General features: G+C 42.8%; 1 protein-coding gene across 2 annotated transcripts in view; it reads right to left on the bottom strand.

Annotated features, from left to right (window-relative positions):
* Positions 1–4,588: 4,588 nt before the first annotated feature.
* FOXK2 (forkhead box K2) overlaps positions 4,589–10,082 on the bottom strand; it is an 89,861-nt gene continuing 84,367 nt past the window's right edge. The window contains exon 11 of one of the 2 annotated variants that reach the window (XM_019542702.1): positions 4,589–6,518. In XM_019542702.1, coding sequence (XP_019398247.1) covers positions 6,322–6,518 — 197 coding nt within the window. In that variant the 3' untranslated portion in view covers positions 4,589–6,321. Of the gene's footprint in view, positions 6,519–8,940; positions 9,076–10,082 lie in introns of those variants that run through there. The other variant, XM_019542703.1, reaches the window with a different exon arrangement.

Below are 10,082 nucleotides of genomic sequence, written 5' to 3'. Positions count from 1 at the left end.
CTAAACTTTCTATAATCAGCCACTTCCTAAAACTATAAAACCACTAATCAGGGGTGAGTGCGTTGTAGTTTTTAAAGCAGCAAAAAAGTCAAATTGGCTACAGAGTGTGCAAACACATATGGGTGACCTTTTGAAGGGCTCTAAAATGCCCTAAGTAAAGCAGATACTATGTGGAAATGCTTCAGAAAGTACTTCCTGTTTTATGGCTACATACTCTTTGAAGCACGAGAGGGCTTGGTCCTCCAGCATCTCACAGTACTTCTCTCATCCCCTTCCCCTCCCACAGATGAGGGAAACAGGGTGAGGGGGAACCAGCAGGGCAGACTGTCACTGTATCTTCTACATATTCCATCTCTACTCTTTAGACGTATGCACCAAGAGACCTGATGTGGAAGATTACCCAGGGGTTGGAAGCCAGAGAACAGAATCCCTGGTTAAGGAGGCAGGGGGTGGGGGGTGGCCCTGGGAGAACCAAGGCAGTGTCCAAAGGAGCGTGCTCACTGCCAGGCTACAGGATGCAGTAGGCTTGTCTCTAGCATACACCTGTGGCTACTGTGAATCCCTCCAGTTGTGGGTGTGTTGCATGTCGCTGTGGGCTTGGCCACAGCTTAAGTGCTCCATTTCTGAAGCACTTTCACTGTCATACCCATCTATACTCTCTGTGAACTGGCACATGCAATTTGCTTTACCTCAATTCAGCCCAAGTCAAGAAACAACTGTGAGCTGAAAAAGCAGGGAAGCTTGTTTCCCTTTAGAAATGAAAAATCAATTATGGGCTAAGATCTAAATATGAATGGCTAAGTCTAATTGATTTATAAATTATATAGGTCATACTTCCTTCAACAATGCCAGTTGCAAGCATGCTTGGATAAATTTATTTTCCTTTTTATGTATCCAGAACTTAAAAAAAAAAAAATTAAATTAGTTGGTGCTTAAAAAAAATTGAAATTGCTAAGTTAATTCAGCTCGTGCAAATGCAAATAAAAAAAAAAAAAGCATTGTTCACTGTTTTCTAACAAGCTCCTAAAAATTACAAGCTTGACTGTGCGGAAAGCTGTGCTCCTTTTAAAACAGTGATACAATAACTGTTAATACTACTTTAGTGGCAAGGCACATCCAGTTACAAATCAACATGTTTAATCATAAATCAAATCATAGAAAATTGGGGCTGGAATGGACCTCAGGAGGTCATCTAATCCACTCCCCTGCTCAAAGCAGGACCATCCCCAACTACATCATTTGAGCCAAGGCTTTATTGAGCTGGGCCTTAGAATCTCCAGCCTTGGAGGTTTTTACCATGGCTCTAGGTAACCCAATCCAGCACTTCACCATCCTCCTAGTGAGAGAGTTTTTCCTAATATCTAACAAACTTCCTGTACTGCAACTTGAGACCACTGCTCCTTGTTCTTGTATCTGCCACCACTGAGAACAGTCTAGCTCCATCTTCTTTGGAAGCACCCTTCAAGTAGTTGAAGGCTGCTATCAAATCCCCCCCTCAGTCTTCTCTTGTGCAGACTTAAATAAGCCCAGTTCCCTCTGCCTCTTCACAAGTCACTTATCCCAGCCCCCTAACCAGTTTTGTTGCCTTCTGCTGGACTCTCACCAACTTGTCCACATCCTTTCTGTAGTGGGGGCCCCAAAACTGGACACAGTACTCCAGATGTGACCTTACCAATGCTGAATAGAGGGGAATAATCACCTTCCCTTGATCTGCTGGCAACACTCCTAAGGCAGCCCAGTATACTATTAGCCTCCTAGGCAATAAGGGCACGCTGTTGAATCATATTCAGCTTATTGTCCACCACAACCGTCAGGTCCTTTTCTACAGAGCTGCTGCTTAGCCAGTTCGTCCCCAGCCTGTACCAGACTTTGCACTTGTCCTCCTTGAACCTCATGAGAGTCCTTTTGGCCCAATCTTCCAATTTGTCTAGGTCACTCTGAATCCTAGTCCTACCCTTCAGTGTATCTACTATACTCCCCCACTTTGGTGTCATCTCCAAACTTGCTGAGGGTGCAGTCATTTCTGGACTTAAGGCATTATGGCCATCGCAATGAGAACTACAACTGTTTTTGTTCAGAGACTAGATATTCTCATCTCACAGAAGACCTGGCTTGAAGTGCTAGTGCTTAGGCTGCTGTAGCCTCGATGTTTCTTCTCCCAGGAGAGGTGTGGGGTTGTTGCTGTAAAGCATCACAGAGGTTTCAAAGTCAGCATGAGGACAAACATCCGTCATTGCAGCTTGGGAAGAGCGCTGGATGGCAGTAAACAATCTTCCATACATTAGTCTCTGTCCTCCAAAAATCTAAAAACAGCATGAAAGAAAACCACTGCAGACAAGTGTTAAGCAAAGGAAGCAGGGGTGAAGAAAGACCATTTTCCTCCAGTGCTATATACCACATGCTCACTTCCATTACAAAGGCATTTTCAGCAGCCACTTTCATAAAAACAGGCTTGACAGAAGTAGAACAGAAATAGACATCCTGAAAAGAATCCAGAGGAAGGCAGTTAATATATGGCACATCACAAGAGCCAACTGCAACAGAGACTTCAACAGTAGGGGGAGGTTAGACCCCACAGTTATGATACATATGAACACTTTTTATTTCTGCTAGCAATGTGGTCAGAAGACTCAAGGGACTGGTATTTTAAATTAATTCAGTAAGGTCATTGGTACCATATCAACACAGCACACTTGTGAGAAGAGCCTCACTCAATCTTTGCTTTACTTTTATACGCTCGCTGTCATTCCATCTGTGTGCTTTCTACCCGGTATATTGAACAACTAAAGTGTGTTCTGTTGGCTTACTAAGTCCTGAAAGGTAGGACAGACCAATACTGGCCCTCATTGTATGGGAGAGGTTATGAACTTTTTGTTGCTGGTTTTGTATATTGCTATGTTTAAATACTGCTTGGAAACCTACACTTCCTATTATCTCCGTTTCTGCAGAAAGGTGCTTCTATTTTCACAAAACCAACTTCCTGAGTCGGAATCCTAATCTCGAACTTTCAAGAGCAGCCACTAAACATCAAAGTGCTATCAAATCCCATGTCCAGGATAGCTGAATCAGGACAAAGCCTACATTTTGCCTACCCCAATTTTTTCTGCCAATACAAGACCCTCTGATCAGGGGTATCAGCAGGTGAATCCTTTATAGACCCACCACCCAATGAATAAATGTTAAAGCAATTTACTTCTCTGAATAAAACTTTTGTTAAACATTTTACTTGGGGTGTACCGATAGAGATTTTGGGGGCCAATACCGATTTTTAAGGAGGCATATCAGTCAATACTGATCTGATTTCTGATACAGCTGCCTCCAGCTGGTAAGTATGGTGTGCTGGATGGGAAAGGGGGAAGAGAAGGAGCATGGGGGACTGCAGATCAACACCCCCCACAGTGAGGGGGTGGAGTAGGGACTAGAGTCAGTGCTGCCCAGCCAGAGAGGGGCAAGCACAGGACAGAGCTGCAGATTGTGGCGGGGGGGGTCCCGTGCCACTGCATGCTGCTTGGGGGGGGGGCAGTGGCAACTCCTGCTGCTGCACATAACTCTGGAAGGCACAAGGGGAGGTAGGATGCAGCTGTGGGCTGGTGCCAGGCTCTTCCTTGCATGTGGGGACTATATTCAGGGCTGCACTCCTGGCGCATGGGGGCTGTGCTCAAGGCAGCAGCAGCACTGGGAAGGAGCTATGGCAAAATATGGAGTGGCTGCAACACCCCCACAACCCCCCTCCCAGCTCCACCACCTGCCTCGAGTGCAGCTCCTATGCACTGGGAGTGCAGCCCCAAGTATGACCCCGCAGCCCTGAGCACAGCCCCCATGCACGGGGAAGAGCCTGGTGCAGCCCCAGCCCACACTGGCATCCTGTCCTGCCCTGCCCCCCACACAGATCTGAGGGCCACCCCTCCACTCCCCCTCCATGGCCTCCCAGGGTTCACGCAGTGGTAGGAGCCACCACCTTCCTCTCGGGACGAGCCCTGGCTCTGTCCCATGCCTGCCCTACCTGGGCAGAACCAACCGCAGTCCCTGCTCCACTCCCTCCCTCACCACAAGGGGCACTGATCTGTGCCCCCAAGCCCCTTCCTTCCCTTCAACCACAATAGATGTACCAGCTGGAGGCAGCTCTCTAAGCTGCTGGGTTATGCTCTTCAATGTCTTGTGTGCTGCCCTACAGCTGTGCTCACTCACGGGCATTTATTGGTCAAATTACTGGCCGCTTCAGGCAGATTTACGATGCAATCAATTTTCTTTATATTGGTGCCAATCCAATATCAGATCAATGTATTGGTGTACCTCTATATTTTACACTAATTATTCACTCAGCTCTAACTGTGAGAAGTCACTTCTGAATATAAACCAAGTTCTAATCAGTGCTTCAAAGCCAATTAGTGCCCTGATTTTCAGTTAAGGCTGTAACTAGAGGGATCTCTAACACCAGATTACACAACTAGGGAACTTTGTACATCTTCCTTTTTTAAACCTCTAATTCATTTTGCTTTTAATGTGAAATAAAAAGTCTGACAGTTTCACAGAAATGGCACTTATGTTACAGATTTCTTTTAAATGGCTATTATAAATTCAGCTAGTGTACAGTTTTTTTCATATTTTTTAATATGCATTATCTGTAGTGACATTGTAACAGCTCCATTTTGTGGATGAACACAATACTTAGTACAGATTTTTCATATTTGGTCTTCAAGTAAATAGTTTCCAAAAGCTGCCTAAAATAAGCCATTCCAAGCCGTTTCAGTCCATCATAAAAACACAGATTTTCCTTTTTGAAATGGAAAAAATATTATAAATAATGGCATGATTATTACACAACATGACAAATCAGAATCCAAAATTAAAGCCAACTCTCCAGATTTAAAACTCACCTTACTGTACGTAGAAATAAGACATTGTGTGAATTATAGACTGGGCAGCAGCCTTAACTTTTAATTTTTAAATGTAAGGTGGAAACTACTACCACAATTAAAGTGAGAAATTACCAATACATTTTAAAATATGTCCAACTGCAGAACACACACTTTTAAAAAAAACTTTTATTATAATAATATGGTAGCCACTGTTAGAAAACCACAACAGCTACTCTTAATGGAGACCCCAGGAGGTCAGTGTAGGACATCAAAAGTTCTATGGATAAACTGGTCAGATTAATTTCTACTGATGGGTGTGTAAGCTTAAAAATATTGAATATACCTCTGACAAGATAATTTTTACTCTCTTTTTAAAAGGACTTGTGATAAAGAATTTTATCTTTTCTAAATGAAGAACAGTCTGTTATCTTAAACATACACAATATTAAGCGAGACTCTTGTTTTACTTTAGACTGGAAAAATATGCCAGGGACAGTCAAAGTCAACACAAAGTAACAAACAGCAAAAGGTAGCAAGAAAGAGAAACAGATAAGTGCAGTTCTGGTCAAATTCATAGCAGTTCTTTAACGTCAGTTAACGGCTCATTTACATTGTAATTTCTAATCAGTTACATGCAAGCCCAAAGAAGCATTTGATCACTACACATGGTAATAAAATTTGATTAAATTTATCAGGCAACTGCTAAAATATGAAAATTTGCAGATGTAATAAAGTAGCTTTATCTGAACTTTAACAGGACAGACAAAAGTAAATCATTCCATCGGTTAAAAAAACCCTACATTCAGTTTTTTACCAAACAAAATTTCACATGAAAAGTACTGTGTGATTTCAAAGTTTCCAGAGTAGAAATGGAGTGATTTGAAATGTCAAAGACCCCATTATTTTGCAAAGAAATGAAAATACACCTCAAAAATTTCTAATTCCACATGTGAACAACAAAATACTGCATATCTACCAACAACTGCATTGGGTAGGTCATTATGAAAGGCTAGCTGCCAAGATGTAGGAAATGGCTCCTTGCCTCTGTTCCCTTTAAGGAATATACAATCGTTTGAAACCAGTTCACACCAAGCGCTTATCATGCTGCCATTACACTGAGATACTCAGTCCTTAAAATAATCCAATAAAGATTTTTTAAAGCTGCAGCCCTCCCCAACACTGTATGTCTCAGCGTACACAGTTAGTTCAGTAGGGAGTGGGGAGGAGAGGGATCACAGCCTCTGGAACAAGACGCTTTGCAGTTTGACTTTTTTTTTTTTTAATTACTGAGTTTTAAGGCCACCTGTGTTGTTTTTTCAGTGCTGAAAGTTGAAGTCTGATCACAGGGCCCTTTCCCCACTGCGTGAGAACGTGTTCCAATATTTTAGGTGTTATATTTAAGTGTCTCCTTTTGGCACCGTGGAGCTTATTTTTTTAAAAAAAGCAAACTCCTCTAAAGTTTCTAGTTCTGGCTGCCTTGATCACTCACTGCAACAGATGGGGTGTCCACATTAACAGCTATGACTATGCTTTCTCCATCCTCTGTTTTGATACGTTTAAGTTCTTGCTGTTCCGACTGGTCTCCGTTCTGGCGTTTCGTTGGAAGAGATGCCGATGCTGATGCATGGGTTGCTAACATATGCAAAGGACTTGCAGTAGCTGTAGAAAGATCAACAAAAAACTTCAGAGTCCAAACCCATTTGAAACAGACAAGACAACAGAAGAGCTGAACTTGCCCTGTAATTAAATACAATGGATTCCTTTATCATTTTACCACAGTACAGGGGGCTAAATGAAATTAAGAGTTTATTGTCTTTGTCCAAAGATGACACTTCCTGCCCCAAGGAGCTTATATTTAAATTGATAAAATAAAGTCTTATAGATTTAATAAAAAAGATACAGTAAAGGAAAGAAACTCTATTTGGCAGATGGAAAACCAAAGCCAGACAGATTAAGTGACCTAGCCCAAAATGACACCAAGAGCCTGTGGCAGGGCTGGGAAGTGAATTCAGGTCTCCTGGTCCCTGGTTTGGAAGTTTTAACCAGAGCCACATTTCCCCTCTGCCAACAATTATTCTGACAATTTTTTCCATGCACGCATTTGCCAGAGGCTCAATTATTATTGGAAAACTTCCGCAAATGTGGTTCAGCTATATCCCACAACAAAGCTGGGGGTAGGGGGGAGGTTGTTTTGCCCATGTTAAAATGCGTCTGACCATGATGAACTCTAGTGCCCCCAAGCTTTGGGAAAGGATCTTGGGTAGCCTTAGTGTCAGGGATATGCCTTCTAGCATCCCTGGAAAGTGTGGCCAAGTCGCGAGACTGAAAATTCTCAGCTCGCACTTGCTTAACAGAGCCTTGTTTGAATTTGGCAGCTATGTTCTTCAGCCTGTCTGCACTGGGTGTCCCACTCCTTTTACATGGGCCACACTGCATATGTACCAGACTTCCCAGCAGGTGAGTATGTGACAGCCCCCCTGTTAAGCAGAGAACTTTTAACAGCGCCTCTTACAATCACAGGTCATCCTAGCACCAGAACCGAGAGCTGGGAGAGTTTCTGCTCTCTACTCTCACAGCTCCTCCTACTGTCACCTAGACAGTGAGGAGGAAGCGAGCTGACCAAGCTACACCAAAGCAAAGCAGTGAGCCAGAATGGTATGCAACACATCCAGAACTGGAGTGAGGCTCTGGAAAGGAGACAAAGTCATCCTTCCACTGAAGCCCATGAAAAAATTAATCTGGTATCAAGTACAGGATTTGAAGGGCATACGCAATGTATGGAGCCAGGCAATGAATAACAGATCTAACAGAACACTAAGTAACACATAAATTATCATCTCTTCTTGGAGTGCACCACACAGGCACATTACTGGGAAAACATGTAGGAGCTCCACTGCTCTCAGACCGAACAGTGTCTACTTCCATGTTCAAGAGTACAGGACCCAATTCTCTGACCTGCACTTAGCAAGTACTAAGGGAGAAGGGGAACGCAGTTTTACGTCACTTTTACATTGCCCCCAAAGGTAAGGCTACTCAGCTCCTAGCATAGGTTAGCATGGGCTGAAAGCTACTTGGCCAGTATAACTTTACTGGTGAATCTGCTGGACGATGCCTGAGTGTTGAAAGGGGCTGGGCTTCCTCCACCTGTCTTATTGGCTGCTGTGCACTTCCTCTGACATAATTCAGGATTTCCTAGTTGCATCACTTCATTTGGTGGCATCTGTATTTAGAATAGCTCTGTTGCACAATACCTGGATTTTTCTGTTGGAATATAATGCACATACGAAGTACATTTGTGGTCATGTGAGTAGAGTGGAGATCATGTCCCAAGAGACCGTACACTCTCCCAGAACAGTTATCCTCCTATTCCTTTGTATTTAGGGGGAAGAAGAAAACCTCCCCCTAGTCCTAGTACTATAATGTTCATACAAAATTATGCCAAGAGCCCCCACAATCAGTACACACAGCTGCAGCTGTGACACACTTAAACACCTACTTCACGTGGACAATGACATTATGAAGAGATGATAAATATACATTTCTGTAAAATAGCTCACATACTGTACTGGTGTTGTGCTAGAAAGTGCCAGTTATCAAGAAACTGCACCAAGTGACATACCCTTTGGGAAGGAGAAGGATAAAACAATTATTTGGTCATCAAAATGATCAAAGAATAAACTGCACAGTGCACTTCCTACACCAAAAAAACCCAGCACCCAGCATGAACTACTACACAAAAGAAAGGGAACTCCAGTATCACCCTGAAAAAGCAGCTAGAAAATAAAAGCAGCATATGTCAGAAAATGAAAAAGAAGCAGGGATAAGGCTATCACCATGTGGTTTGTGAAATAAAACACTTATAAAAACTATTTCAGAGTGTGAACAGCCTCTTGTTTGTTCTAAGAGGTGCTTCGTATTGATTTTCATTGATTTTAGTCACCCTTTAGGAAACTTAAAATTAACCTATTCTTAACTTCTAACAGGTCATGTATGAAGTCTCCTATGGAGAGCATAAATTATTCTAAACTGGTTATGGAAGAGAATGCTTGTTTGCAATTATTTTATGTGGCCAGCAAACAATCTTTACACTTATCTTCCCAATTAAGGCTGCATTCCTGATACAAAATCCTGTGCTCTTGTCTGTCTGTATTTTTTTGGCACATGAAGTCATTCAATTTCAAGTCAGAAACATCAGTAGCTCCCAATCAATAGTGCTCTGAATAGGCAGCAAAGAAATAATTATATCAGAAGAAAAGTTACCACTAGTTATTAACAGCCTGTTTAAAAACTAGGAAATTGGAAGTTAATGCTCCACAAATCATCCTTACTACTACTCAGGTACCTAACTACTGTGCTCTCCATGTACAAGACACTGTTTTGCATCCCTGTTAGCTATTAGCATGCGAAAAGTAAGGAAAGTTAGTATGTTGTATGTTAGGGAGTCTTTTTAATAGAATGAGGCACTTGCTGCAACTCGGTGTAAAGGGTCAGAGTAAGTGTATGGCTGTATATGAGTGCTACAGTTTCAAATCTACACTGAAAATTAGAGTAAGGCAAGTCTAGTTGTATAATTTTATTATAAACAGAAATGGTAGATTTAATTTCCACCCCTTCTCTGCCTCCAATTTGAATCCTATGCTGAAATGTCAATAAAATGAAAGGCAATAAAGATCTATGGGCAGATATGTTAAGATCTGAAAATGCTATTTTCTAGCTACAAAGATAAAATATTAAAAAACAGCAGTTACGTTTTATTTTCTGTCTTTCAAACTGCCTGGGGTTTCTCCCCCTATCAGATATATATTTACAACCTTGACTTCCACTTAAAATGTTCTTTGTGTTTTCCTCCTGATAGGGGTGCACCGATAAGAGATTTTTTGGGCTAATGCTGATGGCCGATTTTTAAGGAGCCATAACGGCCGATACCAATCTGATATGCAGCCAGGGAGCTTAGAGACCAGCGCTGGGCTGGTAAGTCTGTTGTCAGGGAAGGGATGGGGGGAGGCAGATTGAGGTTCCTGTGGTGAAGGAGGGAGTGGGGTTGGGGCAGGTGCTACACAGCTGGGGCGGGGCACAGGACAGAGCTACGAGTCTTATCCGGAGAGTGCAGGGCGGCTTTTGCCACTGCAAGCACCCCGGGAGGGCATGGGGGGTGTATGCCCTGGATCTGTGTGCAGGGTGAGTGCGGGCTACCACTGCAGACTGGGCCTAGGGAGCTGCACC

Source organism: Crocodylus porosus, unplaced genomic scaffold (assembly GCF_001723895.1).
Source record: "Crocodylus porosus isolate Cpor-Errol unplaced genomic scaffold, CroPor_comp1, whole genome shotgun sequence".
Taxonomy (NCBI): Eukaryota; Metazoa; Chordata; order Crocodylia; family Crocodylidae; genus Crocodylus; species Crocodylus porosus.
Note: the sequence above shows the minus strand (reverse complement) of the source record. Positions and strands in the feature narration are given on the sequence as shown.